Genomic DNA, 25,747 nt, shown 5'->3' with positions numbered 1-25,747 from the left:
TGGAATCTTGCTCTGTTGCCCAGGCTGGAGTGCAGTGGTACAATTTTGGCTCACTGCAATCTCCGCCTCCCGGGTACAAGCGATTCTCCTGCCTCCGCCTCCTAAGAAGCCAGGACTACAGGTATGCTCCACCACAGCTAGCTAACTTTTGTATTTTTAGTAGAGATAGGGTTTTACCATATTGGCCAGACTGGTCTCAAGCTCCTGACCTCATGTGAGCCACCCTGCCCAGCCTGGACAGGCTTTTTAAAGTTCCTGTGAATCTTTGAGGTAGCTGCTGATGCTTCTCGAGCAGATTGGTGACTTGCTTTCTGGGTAGTCGATGGCATTGCTGTGGTTCCTGGTAGATGCAGAGAACAACTTTTTGCATGTTACAGTTTCATCATTAACTTTCTTGAAAAAGAGAAAGTCAGTATACTTACATTGTCATTACTCAGGCACTTTCCCTGTTTGTTGAGTTCATTGCCACCAAAAGGGTTTATTGGAAAATGAAAATGCAGTGGCAAACACTAAGATAAGTGCATGGCTGTAGCTTTGCAGCAGGTGGTAAGTAGCTAGGTCATTGCAGCAAGGCCGTGGGGCCTCCCCTCTGTGAGCTCTTCTTCTTCCCAGCTCCTGGCCATACTGCCTATGTGCCTGGCTTGTCTCTCTCACATTTCCCACTGACCCCAGAGCCTGGTGGCTTCATGTGTCTTGCAAGTGGCTGAGGTGGTAAGCAGCCGGTGGGAGCAGCGGTGCTAAGCCCCCCTCTCAGGACCACCACCATGGGAAGAGCTGGCTCTCCCCAGTTGCTCGTGTCCGCCTGCATTTCAGTATCTCAGGAAGGGTCCGGGCGCTGTTTTTGAAGGGTTCCACTGAGTCAGGAGAGGGTTGGGAGGGGCAGGTCAGCGCTCTGCCTCTTCTAGTTCCAGGCTTGAGCGTGGGTGAGAACTCACTCACTGCACACCCACGTGCCTACACACCCGGAGAGTCCCACAGCACAGGATGCAGTCATGGCAGGAGCTGAAGCCCAGGTGGGGAGCCACCTACTGCTCCAGCTTCTCTTAGAGCAAGTCTTCATGGAACTCCACTAAACAATGCAAAGCTGGGGTGCATGCCAAAGCAGGCCCAACACCGGGATAAGAGAAGTCACCCAGGATGGTCCCAGAGAACCCAGAATGTATGGTCCCTTTATCCACAGGCTCCAGCAGGTATTCCGTTTCAGATGGGTCTGGGGACAGTTCCCCAGTTTAGGGTCTTCACTCCTGCGTGTGAGAGCTTAGGCCTTGCATTGAGTCGGGGGCTTGGGTGGGAGGTCCACTGTCCCACCGTGGACTGGGGGTCCACCCCATGTCTGCTGTAACAGAGTGGCTCCCTGCTGCTCCTCAGGAAGATGGGAGGGAGGAGTTTTCCCAGGGCCCACCCATTTGCTATCCATAGCTTGAGACAGAAAGCCCAGTTTTGACTTCCACGGAGGCTGGGGCCCAAGGCCTTTCTTCCACTCACTGCTGTGGCTTCCCTCCACATTTCAGACCCCTGTGACTCTCCCAACTGTTACTGACCCCTTCATAAATGCAGCTCAGCTACACACAAAATACATATTTACAGAGCACCACACCTGGAACTCCTGCAGATGCCAGTGGGGACTGAGGGAGAAGGGCGGCTTCCCACGCTGGCTCAGGACCCGGTCGCCTGAAATGCAATTCTTCCCAAGGCCACTTGGTTCACTCACGCGTTTGGAAGGCCTCCTGATCCAGCAGGGCCCCTCCTCTTCTCCAGCCTTGCCTCTCAGATGATGCCAGGCCCCCAGGCCTCCTCTGCTTGTCCTTGAACAAATGCCACCAAATGGTACGGAAGTCACGTGGAAGTCAGCCAGGTGTAGATTGTTGGTCTACAGCACATGGCCCATGTAGAAGCGGTACCCACTTGCCCCTTCACCAGCTTCCCCACACACATACGAGTACACACACACACGCACACTCCCATCCACACTGGCTGCGGGGGTGTCTGGGACCCTGGTGAGGCCCTAGACAGGATCCGATGGCAGCTCTCACACTTCCCTCGGGACCATAGTGGTTTCATCCATGCAGTAGATGTAGTTGTTCAAAAATGTTTATGGAATGAAAGGGGAAGGAAGGAATAAAAAACTTAAGAAACTACCAGAACCTCCTTCCTCTGTCCCAAGAGGTGTTAGAAGTTCATCAGGCTTCTTGGGGATCAACACATCTGGCTGTGGCAAAAGGGTGAGATGGGAGGAGAGTCTGGAGTGCAGCTCCCAGTGAGGCTGCCTTCCCCACTGGGGGCTCCTTCGTCCTGGACTTCTCTGCCAGTGCTGCAGAGGGCTGTTCTGCTCCTTCTGCAGGGCACCCGTCACTAAGTGCCCCCCCAGCCGCCGAAGGCAGCCAACTCTGGCTGGAAACACGGACACCAAGTGCACCTTTGGTGGCACAAACTAGAAAGTAGGTGGCAAAGCAGAGACAGGCGGAATGAGCTAATGACATGGGCCTGCCCCATTGGGCACAAGGGATGCAGCAGGCGATGGCAGAGCAGGGCAGAGGCGGTCTCCGGCTTGGGAAGAGGCAGCACATGGTGACCCCCTCACTGTCCTGATTTTGAGGGCCAAAGTCACCAGTCAAACCCACTGCTCCAGGACTTTTGCCACTGTTTGCATGAGAGGCACAACACCCCCAGGAAACAGCATGGAAGCGGGAGGGCTTCTGTGCTCTGCTGTGTGTGACTTTGATTAGGTTCTCATGCTCCTTGAACCTTGAAACCCTTGACACATGGGAAGAGCAAACGTCACCTTGTCTTTCTCCTAGTACATCTTAGTGAGAGAGGGACCTGAGACACCATCCAACAGCACCCCTGCTCCACAGGAGAGAGAGCTGGGTCCCAGGGATGAAAGGGACGCATGCAGTGTCACACAGTGGATCCATAGCAGAGAGGGCTTCAGGCCAGGTTTCCAACCTCTGGGACAGCACCTGCCCCCTTCCTGAGTTCAGACAGTGCAGATGCTCCTGGGAGAAGGAATTTTCTGGAGGGCACAGGGCTCTGGGTCCTTTTGTGGGAGAGCTGCAGGCTGGGCTGCATGCAGTGAAGCCTGCGGTGGAAATGGCAGGAGGAAGAATCCCAGGATAGATTCTCGTTACATAGTACGGGGTTCCCTGGAGGGCTTCACTGGTGTGTGGGGCACCCTGCTTGTATTATTACCTGCTTGTACCCTTGGGTGGCTCCATCTTCAGCTGAGGTCAGGCTTGTCGGCACATGACCAGTGCCCCCAGAGCAAAGCTCTGTGCTTAGCAGAGCTGCATAACCATCTCCTGTAACTCAACGGAAATTGTTTGGATGGGATTTTAGGTGGTAGCAGGTGGTTTCCAAGACAGAGACCAGACAGCATGGGTTTGTTTCTTTTTATCGCAAGAAGTCTCTGTGGGTGCTGAGCTCACCATGCCGCACAACTCACGGCTGTGGATGGCTGGTCGGTCCCCAGTCAGTCTGGGGTGGCGGTCGGGGCCTTCTACTTCCTTGCCTTCGCATTCTTTCCTTTACTTGCTTTGTGGGGCTTCAGGGCTTCCTCCTGGCCTGCGTGGCTGGTGATGGGGGGCGGGAAAGGGGCGGGGGCGTTGAGGTTCAGAGTCTTCTTCTGAAGCTTCAGGTCCAAGATGGCGAAAGTGTTCTGGATCTGGCACTGCAGCAGCTTCTGCAGGAGCTCCATCTGGATGTGGACGGCCTGGTGGACGAGGCTCTCCAGCTCCTGTAAGGAATGGGGAGGGCCAGTGAGCGGGGCTGGGGAGCCTCGTGGGATCTGGTTCTCAACTCAGACCCCGTTGTGGGTCCAAGGATGTGTCTACTGTCCACCCATCTCACCCTGAGTATGCGCCATGGCTGCCTTGACCTCTGGCTTCTGGTTGACTTCAGCCAACTAGGGGCGGGAGGTCTGAGGATGGGGGAGGTCCCACCTTCTGACCAGCTGTGGGCTGGCCACGGCAGGGGACCTCTACCCATGGTCACCCTTCCTGTCCTTCAGCACTTGCCTATAACTAAAGCTCTCTTTTTGGGTTCCAATAGTCACTCCCTCCCTTTTCTTTTCTGGCTTAGAGTGGCGGCCATGCTGTTTGAGTGTGTCATTTGTCCTGGGCCCCCTGGCCACTGCCATATTTCCTAGAGACTCTACTCCCTGAGCAATGCAGGCTCCATCTGGATGCCCCATCCCCCATCATCCTCATTCTCACCTCTCAGAGTTCTAGTGGCAACGTCATGGGAGAGGACGGGAAAATTGCTTCAGAGAGTAGGCTTATCCTCCACCCAGCCAGCCAGAAAAGAAATAGAAACGCAGCCACCGTCCAGCCACCATGTTGAACAGGAAGCCCGGTTGTTCAACCCCGTCATGGCCCACAGAGCCTGGAGACATGGACCACGTAGCTGTGTTTCTCCAGGCTCCCTGCCGGAGCGACCACACAGCAGAGCTGTTGTTGGGGGAGATGCTGGGAGCCATTGGTTGTCTGTAGTGCATTTATTTGAGATCTCGTATTTCACTTAAAATGTATGCAAAATTGTACATTGCCCCAGAATATCCCTTCGGTTGTTTTTGTAGAAAATAATGTTCTTCCATAACATTATTATTTTTATTATCAATATTTTTTTGAGATAGAGTTTCGCTCTTTTTGCCCAGTCTGGAGTGCAATGGCGCTATTCCAGCTTACTGCAACCTCTGCCTCCCGGGTTCAAGCGATTCTCCTGCCTCAGCCTCCAGGATAGCTGGGATTACAGGCGTGTGCCACCACACCTGGCTACTTTTGTATTTTTAGTAGAGGTGGGGTTTCTCTATGTTGGTCAGGCTGGTTTCGAACTGCCGACCTCAGGTGATCCGCCTGCCTTGGCCTCTCTAAGTGCTGGGATTACAGGTGTGAGCCACCACACCTGGCAAGAATGGGCTGTGTTTATTCTACGACTCTGAGTGCCCCATCTCAGGTGCATGGCTGGGGCACATGGCGTAGGGGGCCCTGGCTCACCAGCTCTGCCAGGCAGGGGCCAGCAGTGCCGTGCTGGAGGCTGGACATGGAGCTGGGAGTAGCAGGGAGGAAGAGCTGTGGGACATGCAGGGCATTAAGGGCCAATCTCTCCCACTGTGGCCAGCCTCCCTGCCTCTACCCTGCCACCCGGCATGCTAGAACAAGGTCCCTGGCAGGGAGCCAGAGACATAGACTATTGCATGGGTTTTGTTGGGTTCCTATTGAATGTCTTCATGAGCTAAGGTTACATGGCTCCTCGATGTGCAATTTGTGTGGAGACTTAACCTTACTTAGATGAGCACCATCCAGGCTGCTGTGTTCATTGTTCTTTAGAGATTTTCGTGTGTGTGTGTGTGTGTGTGTGTGTGTCCCTAAAGAAATACTTCCTAGGGCCATTTGCTCTTCAGCTGATGATTCAGAAACCAAAACCACTTGGAACTCACAGGCCCTGCAACTCCCACACTCCAACGCCTGAAACACACGCACACACACATACACACACATGCACATACTTGTCTCTCAAAGTATGTTCAAAGATGATGCAACAACGATGACTTCAGTGCCTGTGTGTAGCTAAGAAACTAATGGAGTCTTGGCCAGGCCCTCAGCAAGTCAGCTGCTCTGGGGCCGGGCTCGTCCCAGTCATTGAAGAGCTGGTCGTGGGAAATGCTGGCAGCTAGAGCCCCAGTGGTCTGGCAGACCCACCAAGAGAGCAGTCCCAAGTCTGAGGTTTAGGCACCAGATCCTTCCACGTCTTCCCTGGGCCCCAGCTCCACCCTTTGTCTCCCTGGTCACATGACCCTCCAGAAGCTGTCCCCCTGTCCGTGCTTCCTCCATCTTCTCCCCCAGCCTGGGTACATGCCAGCTGTGGAGAATCACTGCAGTTCCAAGGCTGGGGTCTTTTTCCTGACTCTCTTGGTGGAATCTGTCACTGATAAATGAGACAGAGGAAGGAGCTTAGAGTGCAGGGTCAGCCAGGTCTGTCTGAACGTGAACTCTACCACATGCTAGCTTGGTGACCTTGTGAGTTGATAAGTTCTCTGAGCCTCAGTCGTCTCATCACTAAAATAGGGACATGAATTTCTCCCTTGCAGGGACATTGCATGACAAGGTGCACTCGAAGCCCATGGCTAGACTCTGGATTCCTCCCTGCTTCTCTCCCCCTCCCCTGTGTGCCAACGATGTGCTCCCATCTGCAGTGACTCCAGCCCAGACTGATGTCCTTGCAGGTCTAGGTGCCCACCCTTGGCAAGTAGGCAGAGCCTCACCTGTCTCTCCAGGACCCGGCTGGGGTGCGCGGGCATGGCGGAGGTGAACGCCTTCTGCAGCGAGTTCTCCTGCTCCAGGAGCAGCGCTTCCTTCAGGAGCAGCATGTCGGCGCGCTTCTGTGCCTCGGCCTCGGTCAGCGCAGCCACCTGCTGCTCATGGGTCCACAAGCCCCTGTCCATGCCCTCGGCCAGCGGGAGGGGCTGGGGTGGCATGCACACTTCCAGGTGGGCAACAGTCAGGTCGACCTGCTGGTCCTGGCCCAGGACATACTGGTAGAGTTTGTAGTGGTGGATGAAGGTGTGGTGGAAGTAGTCACAGAGGGCCAGCAGGTGGGTGGGGTTGAAATGGCCCTGGTAATCTCTGAGCTTGTTCCCCAGAATCATCACAGCCTCAGTAACGGAGCAGCCTGTGGGCACAGGAGCCAGGTAGAGTGGGAGTGGGACAGAGCTGCCCTGCCAGGCCTTGGATGTGGGCTCTGCACATAGACAGCCTGGTCACAGAGCCCATGTCCCATTGCATTTTAAAAAATATGTATTTTTATTTATTTATCTTTGAGATACGGTCTCATTCTGTCACCCAGGCTGGAGTGCAGTGGTGCAATCATAGCTCACTACAGCCTCCAGCTTCCAGGCTCGGGAAATCCCCCAGCCTCAGCCTCCTGAGTAGCTGGGACTACAGGCACATGCTACTAAACCTAATATTTTTTATTTTTTGTAGAGATGAGATTATTGCTATTTTACCCAGGCTGAACTTCTGAGCTGAAGCGATCCTCCTGCCTCAGCTTCCTAAAGTGCTGGAATTACAGGCGCGAGCCACTGTGCTGGCTCTAACTGCGATTCTTACTACCATGCACTAGCTCTGGAAAGCTATGCAGTGTACCATGTTTCCTTTTTACCTGCAGTAACTTACATTTATCCCATTTTTTCCTTACATGATTATCCCAGTATAATCATATAAATATGATTATATGATCTCAGTATAATCACATAATCATTACCATAATTTTTTTTTTCAAACTCTTGGCCTCAAGCCATCCTTCCACCTTGGCCTCCCAAAGTGCTGGGATTACAGGAGTGAACCAACATACCTGGCCAGTATTTTGTCTTTTGACACTTATTTTAAAAGACAAAATGCTGGCCAGATGTGGTGGTTCAAGATCAAGCACACCTGCTACTTTAGCTGTGCTTTATCTTGTTTCACTTCTAACTCTTTAGGAAGGAGATGAGGATGTAGAAAAGGAATTCCGATAATACTGAAGCAGGAAGTGGTGGGGCATGGTGGCTCACGCCTGTAATCCCACCATTTTGGGAGGCTGAGGTGGGCGGATCACTTGAGGTCAGAAGTTTGAGACCAGCCTGGCCAACATGACAAAACCCTGTCTCTATTAAAAATACAAATATTAGCCGGGTGTGGTGGCAGGTGCCTGTAATCCCAACTACTCAGGAGGCTGAGGCAGGAGAATCACTTGTGAGAGGAGGTTGCAGTGAGCCAAGATCGTGCCACTGCACTCCAGCCTGGGCAACAGAGTGAGACTCCGTCTAAAAAAAAAGAAAAAAATCCCAGCACTTTGTGAGGCCAAGGCAGGAGAATCACCTGAGGTTGGGAGTTTGAGACCAGCCTGACCAACATGGAGAAACTAAAAATACAAAATTAGCTGGACATTGTGGCGCATGCCTGTAATCCCAGCTACTCGGGAGGCTGAGGTGAGCTGAGATCATGCCATTGCACTCCAGCCTGGGCAACAAAAGCAAAACTCTGTCTCAAAAAAAAAAAAAAAAAAAATAGAGTGGAGCAGGAGGTGATTGATGCCCAGACAACTTGCTGTGCTGGTGGTTTGTGCCACAGACAGAATGGGAAAGTATTCTTGATCCCATTTGTGCAAAGGATTGGCTCTGAGGGCAGCACTATGGGCAGTGCTCCTCGAGGCATGACCTGCCTCCCCACTTCTCTCCTCCTCTTTCCTCACTCCTCCTGCTCACAACTCTTTTAGGTGCTCAGCACAGTGGTTGGAGGCTGGGCTCTCCCAGCATCTGCTTGGGACTTGACAGAGGAGGGGATTCATGAAGGGTCGTGGCTGAATTACATGCCTGCCCTGCTGAGCAGATGAGCAGACACCAGGCAGAGAGACAGGCAAGTCAAGGTCAGCAGAAAAGCATGGCCCTGGCATGGAGACCTAGGTTCTCATATTCACTGTCCTGGAAGTGCATTGTGGACTTGACCGAGCCTCTCCTGCTCTCTGACTCAGTGTTCCCTCTGAAGAACAAGGGCTTGGGCCAGGCGCCCACCAGATCGTGTGCCTCAGAGAATTTCATATTTCCTTCTGCCGACAATGAAGGTAACGTGCTATAGGCAAGGAGCTGGACTTTCGCCCAAGGTAGAGGACCTGGCTTGTTCACAGACCCCTTCATCTTCTCTTCCTCTGTGTGAGCCCTCCGTGGGGCCCTGTGGGGTTTCCCCACCCCCAGCTAGAGTGCTCCATGCCCCTTCAGCAGGGACTATCTCAGCCTTGCCCACGAGGTTGTTTTGAAGTCCTCCCACCCCTCATTCCCTCCATGTTTCCTCTTGGCTGGTTGCTGAGGCTGTCTTGCTTTGTATGGAAATATTCACCTTGAATCTCCCAAATTACCCAGAGGGTGGAGACCTCATGGTCTTGGGAAAATATTAGCAAAAGCAATAGCAATCCACTTGGAGCCATGTTAGGATGTGCTGGGAGTGACACTCAGATTCTGGCAATCTCAGTCTCCTGAGGGAGGGAAGTGGGGATGGTTCCATCATGCAGAATCCAGGCTGGAGGCTATACTTCCCCTTTCTTTCATGGCAAACCAGCAGGCTCGGAGCCCAAGGGTTATGCTTCTCTTGGGGAGGTACTGGGTTTGGAGGACTGAGATACTCTTTCCCTCTTAGACATGACACTTGGGCCTTTTTCTCTCAAATGTAAAATTTAGAATAGTGATACTGACTTCACAGGCTTGTTGGAAGGGCCAAATGGAGTAAGATGTCCAGCTTTGTACAGAGCCTAATACAAGCCAGCAATCAATAAATGCCGTAAAAATAGTTTATTTCTACCTTTGCAAAAAAAAGGTCTCTTCCTTTCCCTCTTCCCCTCCATCCTGCCTTCCCTCTATTAATTCCTTCCTTCATCTCTGTCCATCTTTCCATTCATCCATTCTTCTACTTATCCATCCACCCATGCATCCATTCATCCTTCCATTCATCCATCCATATACCCATCTATCCATCCATCCATCCACCCATCCATCCATCCATCCATCCTTTCTTCTACTTATCCATCCAACCATGAATCCATCCTTTCATTCATTCTTCCACCCACCCACCCACCCACCCACCCATCCATCCATCCATCCATCCATCCATTTATCCATCCATCCACCCATCCATCCATTAATTCTTCAATCTATCCATCCATCTATTCACCCATCCTTCCATCCATTTGTGAAAGGAAAATAAAAACTTGGGAACCCAATTCATTATACCAAAAGAAAAAAATTAAGCTGAAAGTTGAGTAATATGAGAAACTGCCTTTCCTTTTATTCCTAAGCAGATAGAATAAAAGGTTAAATATCTCCACAAGCAGCTATTCTATGTTCACCTTATCTTATGCAAAGTCCTAATTTACTGAGCAAGGGAGGAATACATAATTGATTATTTACCACCTGCTCCTCTTCTCTTGTAACATGTGGATTACCATATCCTCCTTCTTTCCCCTCCAGCCCACTTTCCCCTTTAAATATTGAAGCCCTCAAAATTATCTTTGGAGAAAGACCAGACCTTTCTCCCAGGTATGTCATTAACCTTGGAAAAATAACCTTCTAAATTGATTGAGACCTGTCTCAGATACTTTTTGGTTTACACATTCATCCTTCCATTCACCCAAGATTAGTTTGTCAAATGGTGACTGAACCTGTAAATTGTTACTGCCTATTAATTTTACTCAGCACTATGCGAGATTCTGGCAATACTATGACAACAAGCCATATCCCCTGCTCTCAGATGCTTGCGGGAGAGACACAAGCAGAAAATGGCAGTGCATAGTAAAGAGGAACAGAGTTGGGTGAAGAAGAGCAAGGACTTCAGGACCAGGTCCTCCTAGAGAAGGCGATGTGTGACCTGCATCCCAGGGAAGGCTGAGCCAGGCCCAGAGGTGGGGCCACTTCACAGGCCAGCTGAGTGACAGCAAGGAGCAGGCAGCAACCTGGCCTGGGTGGGAGCAGGGTGAGGCTTGTTGTCATTGGCACCTAAAGGTGGAGGCAGATGATGGAAAGAGCTGCATGGAAAGGTGGGTGGAAGACAGACCCTCGGGCCTTGAACGCCACATTCGGAAGCCAGGGCTCTGTCTTCTGGGCAGTGCACAGAAGGAGCAGATATGAGTGTGAGGACCTGGCCATCCTTGGATGTAGGGCGTGCAAGATAGAAACGTGCACAACCCCCGGATTCTTATGGGAATGTTTGAGGGACAGTGCGCCCACTAACAGAGAGAATACCATATGGTGGGACGCTGACCTTTGACATGACCCCTGCCCTCAGAGCGCTTCCAGTCTCAGAGACAGTTGAACAAATGATGGCTACCTTTGTATTCTCAGCCCCCAGCACTGGGATTTGTGCATAGGAGAGGCCCAAAGTCCAGAGAGTGAATGAACCCAGCTTTAATATGTCAATGTGGAGCTGGTCATTCATTCTGTCAACAAATATTTATTGGGGACTTTCCATGTGCCAAGAGGTCTTCCAGGTTCCAGGGAAGTGGTGGAGGAAGGAAACGCAGATACCTAACTCTGCACTGGGCTGTGTGGGGTTGGCAGGGCACATGACAGGAAGAAGGTCAGGAAAGGCTTCCCTGAGGAGGCAGTAAGGAGCTGGGATGGACTTGCTCAGAGGGATTTACTGGGCAAAGAGGTGGTGAAGAGCGAGGCAAGAGGGAGTGCAGCTTGTGCAAAGCCCCTGTGGTTGAAGCAGGCGTGGCCCACTGAGGGAACAAAAGGCGGGGGAGGAAGGCAGTGAGCAGGATGGAGATCTGCAGGTGGGGAGCCGGCTGGCTGGAGATGAGGCTGGGCAGGCCAGGCCCTGCAAGCCCCTAGGATGCCATGCCCTGCAGGGGTCCCACCCCCAGGGCCACCATCTTGCAGAGGCTCATCTCCCTACCCCACCATGGAGTCTTTCACCAGAGTAAGGCTCCCCCATTGCCAGGCATTGGGGGATGTTGCCTATGGCCAAGGCCTTCACTATGGAGGCTGCTGGGCTGGCAGAACAGGCCCCAAAGGCCAGGCCCACCCGAACATGGCAAAAGGGTTTCCAGCAGGCAGGGGGTAAGTGGAGCCAGGTTCCAGGGAGCCAATTCTGGAGGAACGAGCTGTGTTGGAAAGAAGGGCCAAGGCATCGGGGGATCAGCCTAGGGCAGGGTCCAGGTCCAGCTTCACCAACCAGAAGCTCTTGGCTCTGCTGCCCTCAGGACAACAAAGACCCCCTGGCCCCACATGCCCTGTGTCTCTTCCTGTCCTTTCACTCAGAGCTGGACATCAGAGCGTGCAGGACTCCTCTACCACGAGGGCTGCCATCAATTAGCAGGAGCTTCCCCGCAGGGACACAGGGAGAGAGGACGGGAGCCCTGAGAGGTCAGGACATCTGCACATGCCCCGTGTTGGGGGCACTAGGCTGGGGTCCAGAGGTTGGTGGGAAAGCCACTCCAAGCAGAGGGACCAGCAGTGGTGAAGACTGGAGGTAAGCAGGGCCGCACCCAGCTGTCCGGGAGGCAAAGCTTGATTCTGAGGACTGAGCTGAGGGACCAAGGGTTTGTGGTCAGTTTGGACAGGGTCATTCATGACAGTCCTGTGTGCCATGTGAAAGAGTTGACTTCATCACGGAACACCAGGACCTCCAAGGATAGCATACATAGAGAGAATAATTAAATTCCTCGGGGTTTGGAAGCCGGCAGAGTGGTACTGAGGCCAGACGTGAGAGGTTGGAGCCACCCCAGAGGGAAGGTGGTGGCCATGTGGAGGACAGCAGGGGTGGCCCATCGAGGGATCCCAGAGGGTGGGCGGGCATGAGGCCATCATTTCTCATCAGCAAGCTGGACTCCTGGCCTGTGTGGAGGCGATGGTGTATGAGTTTCATCAGGTGACTCATAGCACCTTCTCTGAACTTCCCAGAAGGTGCCCTGCTCCTCCTCCATCCTGGCCTGGCCTGATGGAGCATGGGGTGGGGCCGCTTGCATCCTGCAGTTGTGGGTGGCTGTGTCTGCCTCCTCGGTCAAGGCCAGCCGGTGGACCCATCTGTTCAGCCCCCAGCAGCCATACAGAGCCTGGATCTGAACGGAGAAGTCCAAGAGGTTCATTGCAAACGCACTCAGTAGTCGTGTGCGGGTGTCTTGGTGGCTTGCCATCCTGGCCGATGCCCTACGATGGCCATGGCTGTGGCCTGCACCTAAGAGGTCATACAAACCAAGTGCAGACCTAGTCCTGGGTCAACAGGGAAGGAGCCCCTGGGCTGAATCCTAACTTTTCGCCCCCAGACGATCTTGGCTGGTGCTGGGTTTCAGCAACGCTTGTTGGAAGCCAGCTCATGTGACACTTTCTTGGCCTCAGACCACACTCCCCGGGCCTCGGGTTGAGAAGTTCCTGGTGACTCAGAAAGCGGAGGGATTAAGTCTCAGGGAGAAGCCGCTGGCTGCCGGTCGGACAGATCTGTGCCTGCACGTTGCTCTTCAATAACAGGGAGTGGCCTTCATTTGCATTGGCTGCTGGGAACTTCCTGAAGATTGTCCCCAACCCCCTGGAGGCCAGCACCTGTGAGGAGAGCATCGGGAGTGGAGGAGGAGAGGAATGAGGAGGGGAAGGGCGGGGGAGGCTCACTGGCAGATGTCAGCATGGGATGATCCGCCATCAGGGCAGAAAGGTCTTGGACCCGAGGGCTCCAGTTGGCTTCCTTGGCCCCTCACATCTGGAGTCTGGACTGGGCAAAGGGTGGGAGGAGGGAGATGCTCCACATCCCTGTGGGGCTGGAAATGGGGAGGGCTGCTCCTTCTGGGTGGGCCTGAGCGGGAGGACCCAGGTGCCCCGAAAAACCAGTTTGGTTCCCCCATCTTGCCTCCCAGGGGCAGGAACCAAGTGAGGCTACAGCCTGGCACTGCTCGCCTTTCCTAGCACCTGAGTGCCTACCAGGGCTGGCCCGGTATGGTGGGAAGCAGACAAAAGCAATGGCTGCCATCTCCACCCAATCGCACTCTTCACCCCTCTGCATTGCCCCTGCCCCCTTTGTGCTCCTGGGGAGACTCTGCTAAACTCCTTCACCCTGGGTACCAGGGACTGTACAGCCCAGGTGTGCTCCCCTCAGTTAGGGAGCTCCCACTGCCTTGTGCCATGTATTCCCTGGGTCACTCGGCCTCCCAGCTCCCAGCATCCTTAGGCTGGCACAGGCCCCAACCCCTCTTCACCCGGGAGAGAAACTGAGGCTTAAAGAGGCTGAGTGATTTGCTCAGGGCCACTTAGCTGGTAAGTGCCTTCCCATGGGGAGGAGAAGCAGCTGCATGCCTCCTGACCTCATCAGGATGGGCCTGGACTGGCCAGAGGAGGACCATGCTGTCTGGAGATGCATTGTCCTCCTGCCTGGCGACTTTGTCACCAAGGATCCAATAGTTGCATGTTCTGTTCTCAGCCACCATTCACGGTCACATGACAGCCATAATTGAGTCTAGGGCACTCCTGGACTGAAGATGGCACTGATGCTGGGGCCATTCCCTGAAGCTCGGTTCCTCTGTTAGGGGCAGTGGGGTGTGTCTGGTAAGAGCAGATTGGAATTCATACAGACGTGGGTTCACATCAGGCTGCCTGACTTCATCGCTTGCACAAGTTATTTCGCCTCTCTGGGCATTAGTGTTCTTTGTCTTTTGTATTCCATTTATTAAAGTTCAAAAACTAGCACAGCTATGGTGTTAGAAGTCAGTAGTAGTATCCGGAAAGAGTCAGAAAGGGGCTTTTGGTTGTTGATAACGTTCTTTTTTTTTTTGGAGACGGAGTCTTGCTCTGTTGCCTAGGCTGGAATACAGTGGCACGATCTTGGCTCACTGCAGCCTCCACCTCCCAGATTCAACTGATCCTTCTGCCTCAACCTCCCAAGCAGCTGGGACTACAGGTGTGCGCTACCATGCCTGGCTAATTTTTGCATCTTTAGTAGAGACAGCGTTTTGCCATATTGGCCAGGCTCGAACTCCTGATCTCAGGTGATCCATCCACCTCAGCCTCCGAAAGTGCTGGGATTACAGGTGTGAGCCACTGCTCCTGGCCTGGTTGCTGATAATGTTTTAGTTTTCCTTTCTAGTTCTGGATGCTGTTAAACAGGTGGGCACACTTTCTGAGAAATATCAAGATGAACATTTATAAATTATGCATTTTTCTATGTGTATGCTATAATTAAAGACTTACTTTAAAAAGATAGTGACCCTAAAAAATAAGTTATTCCTAATTTGTGCAATGATGACAAAAATCACAGAAAATTACAAATCAGTATTTAAAAGCAGAATCTTTTCACACTGGAAGCAGTTTTTCTAATGCAATCTATTTCTTTTTCTTTTCTTTTTTGAGATGGAGTCTCGCTGTGTCACCCAGGCTGGATTGCAGTGGCGCGATTTCGGCTCACTGCAACCTCCAACTCATGCTCAAGTCACCCTTATTTGACTTAATCATGGCCCCAAAGTGCAACAGGAGTGATACTGGCAATTTGGATATGCCAAGTAGAAGCCAGCAAGTGCTTCTTTTCAGAGCAAAGGTGAAAGTTTTAAATTTCTTAAGAAAGAAAATCTTATGCTGAGATTGCTAAGAACTATATAAGAAAAAATCTATCTGTGAAATTGTGAAGAGAGAAAAATAAATTTGTGAATAGTGGCTATAGGGTGTGGTACTATCCCCAGTTTCAGGTATCCCCTGGGGGTTTTGAAGTATATCCCCAATGGATTAGAAGGGACTACTATAAACCAATGGCCCTATTAAGGGGAAATCTACTCAAACACTAGGCTTAGAAATATTTCGGTGTCCTTTTAAAGACATCCTTTTTGGTCACTTGCCTAGGGCTCAAAGGGCAAGCACAGGACCATATATTTTAAAGACTGTCATGGGCTCTTGTCCACCCACATCCTTCTCTTTGTCCACAATGGTTTCCCTACCTTGTCCGCTTAGGAGACTCCGCCCCTCACCAATCCTTGCTCCCATTTCTGAGGAAGCTAGAATGATTCATGTAAAAGAGCTTTGGCAGAAGTGACAGAATTTCAGTTGTGTTAGTGAAATGGGGACAACAGTACCCATCCACCCAAGACTGCCATGGAGATTAAGTGAGATGATACGCGATTTGGGCTCACTCTGTGCTTTCTGGAGAATGGGGCAGAACAGGGACCAGCTGGCGGAAGGCTCAAAGAGGCAGCTTCCAGTGCAACAGTAGGAAGAACTTTCCAGAAGCATGGGCCACTCACTGGCAGAGTAGGTCTCCTCTCCAGAAGTGAGGAGGCGTTTCCCATCAGCCTGACAGCTGAGAGCCTCAGGTGCTTAGACACTGGAGAGACAGAATTCCTGGATGTGTGTCGGGTGGGGGTTGGATCTAGTGACCTCTGGGGTGCCTCTCAACTCTCAGAAGCTGTGGGGATTTCCATGGAGTTGATGGTCCCTGTAGCCACAGCTGGGGCACTGCTGGTGCTTCTTGGCCAAGCCACGCAGCTGACTTGAGCTTGGTGAGGGGAGCCTTGACTTGGGGTCCTCGTCATCCTCATGGTCATCGTCCCCCGAAGATGAAAGTGATTGGGCAGTCCCACCATCTCAGGGACACAGTGTCATTCCCAGCTCGAGATGTGGCTACTCCATCCTCATACCTTGTCCCCTCTGATGCTGGGAGCTCCAAGACTGACCAGTACATCCAGCTCATAGAGGAAGAACCTGAGAAGTCAGATGTGAGAAGGGTCCTGAGAGAAGGCGTACCATCTGCCCACACACAGGTGGCACATCCAGGCCAGGGCACCTTAGCCATTGGGCACAACTCACCCTGCCAGCTGGGCCTGGGCCACTCACCGTCTTGGAGCCTTCCTGCTGGGGTCAGGATCCCAGCCTCTCCTGTGAGCAGTTCTGGGTGACCCAGTTAGGAACACAGCAGGTGTCTGACCTGGCTTATCCAGCTGTCATTCCATCCTCACTCCGCAGCCCCTGCCCACTTGCTGTGGGGGCTCTCCTGGGCTGCCGGCTTCTCAGAACTTGCTGCACCCCTGGATGGGTGGACAGGTCCCCATGGTCAAAACAAAAAGTCACATTGTGGGGTGGGTGCTGACCTGGGTTCAAATCCTGGCATTCCTCACCTTGACATGTAGCCTTGGGCAAGTGACCTAACCTCTCCCGAACTCAGTGTCTTCATTTTTCAAATGGCACCTGCAAGGCCAGGCTGCAGCAATAATGACAGAAACTGTGTGAAAGGCGAGGCATGTAACACACAAGGCCTCCCTCTGCAGATGGATGGTCTGTTGCGGAAGGCAGGGGAAGGTTTCTATGGCCCCATCTTGATTTCTGGCCTACTTATGACACCGGCTCACCCGGGGAGTGGCGACGTCGCTCAGTGTTACGGGCAGCACTGCTCACATTCTACGTGTTGAGGTCCTAACCCCAGTATGTCAGGACGTACATTGAAATAGGGTCTTTACAATAGGTCAAATGAGATCATTAGGGCTGGGCTTCATCTAACAGGACTGCTGTCATCATAAAAAGAGAAAACGTGGACAAACACACAGACGCCAGGGCACACGTGCACAGAGGGAGACCATGAGAGGATGTGGGGAGAATGTGGCCATCCGCACAACAAGGAGAGAGACTTCAGGAGAAACTAGCCCTGACAGCACCTTGACCTTGGACTTCCAGCCTCCAGAACTATGAGAAAGTAAATGCTTATTGTTGAAGCCACAGTGTGTGTGGTTCTTTGTGGCAGCTCTAATACCCCAGGGAGGCATCTACAAAAGGAGAGCTGCCCATTTGTCTTAAGAAATGCCCCCCCCGCCCCAAGATCTTAATCTAGGGCTGCTGTGGAGACTTCCACCATCAATCAACCGTGAAGTCTCATCCAAAGGCTCTTCCAGGTCTCGCCTGAAGAGTGAGGGGTTCTGGCTGGGAAGGAGGGTCCCTGGAGGCTTTTCCCAGGCTGCAGAGGGTGGCACCTTCTCTCCACTTGGCTCGTCTTGAGAGGCTGGAGGCTCCCCAATGTGAGGGTGGGGTACTTCAGGGCCGCTGGGCAGACCCTAGGCATGGCCATGAGTGTCCCGGCAAGAACTGTCATGCCAGGAGCTTGGGAGAGTCACTGCCTCCTGCCAGCCCAGGCTGCCGTGGGTGGTGAGTGGCTGCCATCCCATCCTAGGCTACCTGGGCAGCATTTCCTCTAGATTCAGGAGTGGCTGTGGGTGGAACTGCAGATGCCAGGACGATGACACCCTTCACCAGGCCCTCACCCGGCTGCCCTGTTCCTCTGCTGACCAGTCACAAGGCCCACTTCCTGCCAGGCCTGGGATTTGGGGGCCTGGCCTGCATACAAGGGTTCTTCCTTTTTCTTTTTTTTTTTTTTTTTTTTTTGGAGACGGAGTTTCGCTCTTGTTACCCAGGCTGGAGTGCAATGGCGCGATCTCGGCTCACCGCAAACTCCGCCTCCTGGGTTCAGGCAATTCTCCTGCCTCAGCCTCCTGAGTAGCTGGGACTACAGGCACGCGCCACCATCCCCAGCTAATTTTTTTTTGTAGTTTTAGTAGAGACGGGGTTTCACCATGTTGACCAGGATGGTCTCGATCTCTTGACCTCGTGATCCACCCGCCTCGGCCTCCCAAAGTGCTGGGATTACAGGCTTGAGCCACCGTGCCCGGCCCGGTTCTTCCTTTTTCAGCTGTCTTGATGGAGTGTTAGAGAGAGGTCGTGCCTGCCATGCATGATGAGGATGAAGGGTGGAGCAACACAGAGGTCAGAGTGGTGGGCTGGGGAGGTCTTGCAGGTGGCAGGTGGCCACAGGTGGCAGACCTCCAGGCTCAGCTTCCTGCCAAGGGAGGCCTGAAGCAGGGGAGACTGTCCCCACCTTCCCTGCACCCAAGGCACCAGCATCCCTCTCCTATCCTGAGCCTCCCAGTCTTAGATAAAGCAGGCAAACTGTGCCCAGTTTCTGCTGTTTTCTCCCACCGGTCCTGTCCCAAGCTAAAAGACTCCTGCCCCTCTGTACGGGTGGCTTCACCCTTGGCCTGGAGGAGACGGCTGGATGTAATCTGCCCAGAGCTTCCCGTAGGCTGGCCAAGAAGGCAGAAGGAAAGGACTCCTCTGGCCTGGTGTGGAGCGCAAAACATCCTGGAGAGGCGTTTGCCAGGCCAGAGCTAACCGAAGTTTTTGAAGAAAGGGCAACTTCCCTCCCTGCGCCAAGGTCTGATCGGGTTGGGAGATATGCTGCACTGGCAGCTGTGTCCTGGCAGAGCTCCGAATCACTGCATGCAAACACGACCCTCCTTCACCGCGCCTGCCAACTTTGTTATCTAGAATGCAAACGCAACGCAACCATCCTTAGCTGCGGATTAACAACAACAACAAAAACATCCCTGGTGAACCTACCTTCCAAGATGACCGAAAGCCCAGTGTGGATTTTAGCCAAAACAGACACAGAACCCCCACCCCCACCTTGGCTGCCTGCACCCACATTCTGAGATGGAGGACACTGCCAGGAGGAGGGCAGGGTGGCATGCAAGGTGGGAAAGAGCTGGAATGCACCAGCGACCTGATCTGCCACCTGCACCAGCTCTTCCCGCCCCCAACTGCGTGGGCCCCCTCCTGAGGGCAGCAAACAGTCTCCTGCTCTCCTGGTCTGGTGGGCAGCAAGGCTGGCTCCCCTCTGTGCTCAGGGCCAGGTATGGCTGTGGGCAGCTGGTTATAGTCCAGGCCAGAGGTGGCCTAGGTTTCCCTTCTGCTGGCCCATGCCTTGAACCCATCTGCAGGATGAAGGGAAGACAAGAAAGGGTGTAGACAATGAGCACTCTGATGACCCATGTGCAGCTCCTTCTTGCCCTGAATTATGATGGGTCCATCCTGTGTCGCCTCCAGGCATGTGGTAGTGAAAATTTATTGAGCACTTGCTATGTGCTGGTTACCCTGCTGTGAGTTCTGCATGTCCAATTCCTTTGCTCCTTCCTATGAGTAGGAACTGTTGCTGCTCTCGTTTTACAGAGGAGGAAACAGGCACAGAGAGAGAAGCTAATGTTCTCAAGGCTGTGAAGTGACAGCCGTGGGATTTGAACTGAGACCTCTTGACTGCAGAGTCTGCTGCTTGCTGCCTCTCACACCAGCAGCGGGTGCAGTGTGGAAGGAGCGTCACTGTTCATGTTTCTTCCTTCAACTCCTACTCCTTGCCACGTGCATTGCTCAGCACGGGGGGTCAGAGGGGACAAAATGTGCCGGGCGCAGACCCCTCTCCAGCAGCTCCAGCCTTTCCAGGCCGGGCCTTCCTCACTGTCCAGCTGAGGACTCTAGAGAGGCCTGCGGACTGAGTGGAGAGGGAAAGGGGACGGGCTGGTGAAAGAGGGCGTGAGAAGGACTGACGAGGCAGTCATCGCAGGAAAGGAGCCAGGATGGGGCCCAGAGAGGACACAGCTGCAGAAATGAAGGTGTGAGGTGTCCAGGCTCTGGCCATGACCTGGAGAGGGACGCTAATCCCCCGAGGTCCCGCGCCGGAGAGAAACTAATCCCGTGAGGCTCCGCGCCGGAGAAAAGCCAATCCCATGAGGCCCCGCGCCGGAGAGAAACTAATCCCGCGAGGCCCCGCGCCGGAGAAAAGCCAATCCCATGAGGCCCCGCGCCGGAGAGAAACTAATCCCGCGAGGCCCCGCGCCGGAGAAAAGCCGATCCCGCGAGGCCCCGCGCCGGAGAGAAGCCAGGCCCGCGAGGTCCAGCGCCGGAAAGAAACTAATCCCGTGAGGCCCCGCGCCGCGCCGGAGAGAAACTAATCCCACGAGGCCCCGCGCCGGAGAAAAGCCGATCCCGCGAGGCCCGGCGCCGGACAGAAGCCAATTCCGCGAGGCCCAGCGCTGGCGGGAAGCCAAGCCGGTGAGGCCCAGCACTGGAGGAGCCAAGATCAGCTCTGGGTGGTGCCAGCCAAGGACAGGTAGGGGCTCAGTCAGGAGGGGAGTTGACCTAGGGCGGGCGGGCACAGGAGGGGACGCAGGATAGATAAGGGCTGGTGACTCAGAGCCTATGGTCCAAACCTGGGCAGTGCCACTTGGATGTCACCAGAGAAGATAAAGGTTAGGGCTAGAGTTGGGCAGAACTGGAGCAGAAAGCACCGAGCAAAGCCGGGGCAGGAAAGCCTGCAGTTTCCATAAGTGGTGCTGTAGGGCTGCCCCGGCCGCAGCTGTCTGGGAGGGGCAGGCAGAGGACGTAAAGTTCCAGGCGGACAGTGGAGCTCAGGAGGGGGCCTGAGACCCCTGCGAGCGGGTGTAACATAAAGGCCAACTCCAGCGCACATGTTCAGGGCTTCCTCTATGCTGGCCACCGTTCCAGAGCCACACATGAGCTTAACAACCCTGTGGAGCGGATGCTGTTGTCCGAAATTTACAGATGAGTGGCCTGAAGCACAGAGAGGTTGAGGGAATGGCCAAGGTCTCACAGCTAGGAAACGGCAAAACTGGGGCCCCAGAACAATTCATGGCTCAGCCCGGGCCTGGAGGTGACAGCAGCGTTTGTCCGTGAGCAGGACCCGGGAAGGAGGTGCAGCTGGAATTCAACCCTCGGCCTCTGGAGGACTTCGGGGGTTGCTCACGCCCTCCCGAGTGTCCCTGTGCACAGTGGTGAGGACCCGGGTGCTGACAAGGACACGACCTGGGCTATCTGGCTCAGGGACGGCAGGCACCATCCTGAACGGCACCGTGGTGATCGAGGTGCAGGAGGCCTGGATCTTGTGGGGTTCTGTACCTGGGGATGCTCCGGCTGCCTACTGTCTCCGCACTGCAGCCAGCCTGGCACAGCTCTCAGGAGCCTGCTCTCCCAGTGGGTCAGTCACCCTCAGGGTGGAGCTGGGACAGTATCATTTGCCTCCCGTCTCGCTCCTGATTTCTGGGATGAATCTGCAGTTTGCTTTATTTTTTTTACTTCCTGGCCCTGCCCCATCCCCTGCAGTGCAGGGTCACTGGAACAGTACAGGGGCTGAGGAGAAGGGGCCCTAGAACACATCTACTGGGCCTCCTCCTTGCAAGGGCTGAGCCAAAGCAGGTTACCCCTGACTACACCAAGTTTCTGGATCACATCCTGCTCCCTCAAGTTTCCAGGTCATGTGTCTCCTAAAAATAAAGGTGCCACTCTCTGGGCACTTCCCAGATACCCAGCACCATGCTGTGGGCCTAAAGGCACAGCCTCATTTGATCCTTCTAACAATCCCAGAATGAGGGTGATCCCTGCGTCCCCATTTTTCTAGGTGTGTCAAAAGAGGCTCAGATGGATGAGACTTGCCCTAGACCACGTACCCAGTAAGGGACCAAGCAGGATCTGAATTTTCCCTCTGGACCCCAAGCCTCCTGATGGTTCTATTTTCAGCCAGTTCAATTTTAGGAGAGAGAAGCCCACCCAAGAGCTTGTGTCTACTCCATGCTTACAGCGACCATGCCTCACACGTTTTCAGATGTTAAGGGGAGCAGAGGACCTGGTAAACTGGATGGCCCAGGATTAAGGCTCTGAAGGTTTCAGGAGGAAGGAAATGCAGGCCATCTGAACAGGACAGCATCAGGGCGGATGATTGTGAAGTCCTGCAGGTGCACTCGCAATCGCCATCACACAAGGGCAGGATGGGGAAATGGTTAGGGACTTTAGTGGACTGCCAGCCTGACACCAGTCTATGTACCTGATGCTGATAAAGCCAGTGCATCCATTGGCTATATAAACAGGAGCATCACGACCAGCACAGGGGAGATGATACATCCCTGACCACCCCACTAATTGCTGTGTTTGAATCCAGATGCCCTATGTTAAGAATAATACTGACAAACACAAGGCCACCTGGATGAGGGCAGCAAGAGAAGGGGCAGAGGTTAGGAGGTGGTGGGGGGCAGGGTCTATGGGAATGATGTCATATTAAAATGAGAAAAGAGATGGTGTGGTATGGGTGGTGGTAAACACAGGTGTATTTTACTCATATACAGCATCTGTAGGCTAAAATATGGTAAATAATGAACATATGTTAAATGAAATGGCATGTATATGATTTATGGAAGCTCTAAATACATGTATGTAGCTAGCATTTCAGTAAATATTTGAATTTTTAAAAGGAACAATAAAAGGTACCAGGATGTCTAGTCCAAATGGAAAGAGGTACTAGCAGCATTGTATGAAACCCAATAAATATGTTCAGGACCCACACACTGCTGAAAATCTGGAAGACAGATTTTGCAGAGGTGCAGAAAGCAGCTGTAGGCTAGACACAAGGAAAAACTTCCTAATAATGAGAGTGATCATGTAAGGGATGAAGTGCCAGAGGAGGGGGGGCTCCCTGTCCTTTAGGGGGGTTCAGCAGAGGCTGGAATTGCTTAGCTGGCATCCAGGGCCTCCCTGTAGTCAGGGAGAGGAGTTGTCTTTGCACTCAGTTGGAGAGTCCGTGAGACATAGCTGTGTTGTGTTGGTAAGGCATGCTCCAACCAGAAGTGCCGACAGCTCCAGGGTGACCTAATCTTGGGTTGAAATTGGGTTTGCATAATCGTTGACTGTTTTTCAAGGGCTCGGCTTATGGAGGCCCCAATGGGGACTTGAAAGAGTCCGCTTCCCACCTGCTTTGGGCTGACATTCCTCTTCCTGGTTGTCTGTGTTTGTTCTGGCCACAAGCCCCTGCAGAGCTCAGACACCAGGGTTGAACTCTGGTACCCGCATGTGGCTGTGAGCAGTGGGGAGGTGGGGACCTGAGGGATGCCCTGAAGGCTCCCATTGGTGGGGCCAGGGATGGCAGGAGTGGGATGAGATGTCCCAAGGATCTCTGAATCTAGGCCATGAACGATGCCATGTCTCACGTAGCCTTTAGGCTGGGACTGCTGGGTGGGAGCCCAGGCTAGCAGAAGAGAATTAGAAGAGAACATGGAAGAGAATATGGCAGTCTTAGATTAAAGAAAGACTGGCCCAGGTGTGCCTAAGGCTGGGAGCACTGGATGCCTTCAAACAAAGGTGCCATGGGACATTCTGTGTGTCTGAAAAAGGATTCACAGTTTGATAAATAGATTGCAGAATGCAAGATTTGGAAAGCAGTGGACCAATCAAGGGGATGTGGGGGGTGGACATGGTGCTGGCCTTGGGGATGGTCAAAAAATGGTGAGATTAGCAAAGGACATTGAGATGTTGCCAACAGGACTGAGTGGTCACTTCTTGGTGCCTTGAGGGCAGGCCCTTGTATATGAGAGACTGGGCATTGTGCAGCCTGTGTGCTTGGCAGCTTCTGAGATTCTGACCAGAAAGCCAGAGGAAGACCTCAGATGTGCCACAGTTTACAAAAGTCTTATTATACTTTTTTTGGAAAACAATTTTAAATCAAAATAAATACAGAAGGGTTGCAACAATAGTAGAAAGAAACTCTTCCCGGTCCACTTGATGCCCCACCCCAGCATCCTTTCACGTGCATCTCCTAAAGCAAGGACATTCATCATCACGACCATCCGATCCAGACACTCACCCTGGATATGTCACTACCTTTTGGTCCCTAGACCTCACTCTGGTTTCCACACTTCTCCCAATAACCTCATTCATAGCAAGAAGACCTGGACAGGCCACAGGTCATATTTGACCACATGTCTTAGCCTCTTTCAGTTTGGAAAGGTTTATCCGTCTTTCCTTGGCCCTCATGGCTATGGAGTGTCTGAAGCTTGCAGAAGAGCTACTTTGAGCAATGCTCCTCGTTTGCTGCTTTCTCTTGATGAAATTCAGGCCATTAGTCTTTGTTGGAACCATCACAGGAGGATGCTGGCTTCTCGCTGCATCCAACCAGGTGCCCGGGATTCTGGGTGGCCTCTTACTGACAATGTCCACTTGGGTCATTTGACTAAGGAGGCACCGGTCAGCTTCTTCCCTATAAGAGTATTCTTTTCCCTTTGTCACTAGGAATGATGCTGTAGGAGACGTTCTTAGAAAGCACGGAAACATCCCACTTCTCATCAAGCATCTGCCCACTACTTTCAGTACCCATGGATGGTTCTCAGTGGAAGGAAGTATCACTGTGAGTATCACTCAGAGAGCCTGCCCCAAGTGTTTGTTTCATGAATGAATCTGTACTTCATTGCCCAAGAGGTGAATGAAATGACCACAGCTTCACGTGCCACCAGGTCTTTTCCTCATGCAAGCCCAGGGCAGGACCAGGGTGGGAGCAATGCCGCCTCCATGCACCCACCTGACTGCATTCCCAGGCTTGAGCAGGCTCCAGGACTCCCCTGGGACCTGCACCAAAGCCAGATCTCCTACCAGGAACAACATGAAGCCCTTCAGGGGTTCATGAAGGGTTTTAAGTTAGGGGGAGGTGACACATTTGATTTATGTTAAGCAAAACCAAACCAAACCAAAACAAAAGCAAACACCCTGGCTGTTGTGCAAATAGCTTGGAGTGGTTCAGATTTGTAGTCAGGCAGAACAACGAAGACTCAGTGAGGATGTTCGGGAAGCCTGAGTAGAGACCTCCTTTGCCTAGTGTGTGAGGAGTCCCAATGCCAGGGCAGGGCAGAAGGGGGCCCTGGCTTCTCCAAGGCTCCTGGGGCTGTGGTTGGCAGGGAAATCCTATGTGTACCCACCCCATCCTGCCAGCCTCTGCTGGCTCCTGCCCTGGATGCCCCATACCTTTGGTTTCCCTTAGCAGCTCTTCTGTGAACTTGACCACTTGGGCTACCTCCACCCATGGGAAGCCTTTGCCCACTGCAAAGATGATGCTCTCATAGAGGGTGTCCAGTAGGATGCTCCTCCGGGAATCTCTTTGTTCATCAAATTCCTCCCAGTTCAGAAGCCTCCTCAGGTGCTCCCGACCTTGTGGTCTCTGCAGGGCATGATATGAGAATTGCAGGGTATAATATGGGGGTGGCAGGCTATGATATGGTGGTTGGAGGGTATGACGTGGGGTTTAAGAATATGATATGAGGGTTGGAGGTTAAGATATGGGGTTGGAGGATATGATATGGGATTGGAGGGTATGATACGGCGGTTGGAGGGTATGATACGGGGATTGGAGGGTATGATACGGGGGTTGGAGGGCACGGTACGGGGTTGGAGGGCACGATACGGGGGTTGGAGGGCACGGTACGGGGTTTGGAGGGCACGGTACAGGGATTGGAGGGCACGGTACGGGGATTGGAGAGTACGGTACGGGGGTTGGAGGGTACGGTACAGGGGTTGGAGGGTACGGTACGGGATTGGAGGGTACGGTACGGGGGTTGGAGGGCACGGTACGGGGGTTGGAGGGCACGGTACGGGGGGTTGGAGGGCACGGTA

The 25,747-nt window shown here is 53.2% G+C and overlaps 1 protein-coding gene across 1 annotated transcript in view; it reads right to left on the bottom strand.

Moving 5' to 3' along the window:
- Positions 1-3,372: 3,372 nt before the first annotated feature.
- CUNH8orf74 (chromosome unknown C8orf74 homolog) overlaps positions 3,373-25,747 on the bottom strand; it is a 23,949-nt gene continuing 1,574 nt past the window's right edge. The window contains exons 2-4 of the mRNA XM_017540454.2: positions 25,103-25,295; positions 6,260-6,666; positions 3,373-3,733 (exon numbers count right to left, since the gene is read on the bottom strand). Coding sequence (XP_017395943.1) covers positions 3,497-3,733; positions 6,260-6,666; positions 25,103-25,295 — 837 coding nt within the window. The 3' untranslated portion in view covers positions 3,373-3,496. The remainder of the gene's footprint in view (positions 3,734-6,259; positions 6,667-25,102; positions 25,296-25,747) is intronic.

Source organism: Cebus imitator, unplaced genomic scaffold (assembly GCF_001604975.1).
Source record: "Cebus imitator isolate Cc_AM_T3 unplaced genomic scaffold, Cebus_imitator-1.0 Scaffold125, whole genome shotgun sequence".
Taxonomy (NCBI): Eukaryota; Metazoa; Chordata; class Mammalia; order Primates; family Cebidae; genus Cebus; species Cebus imitator.
This window is presented reverse-complemented; position numbering and strand designations above follow the sequence as displayed.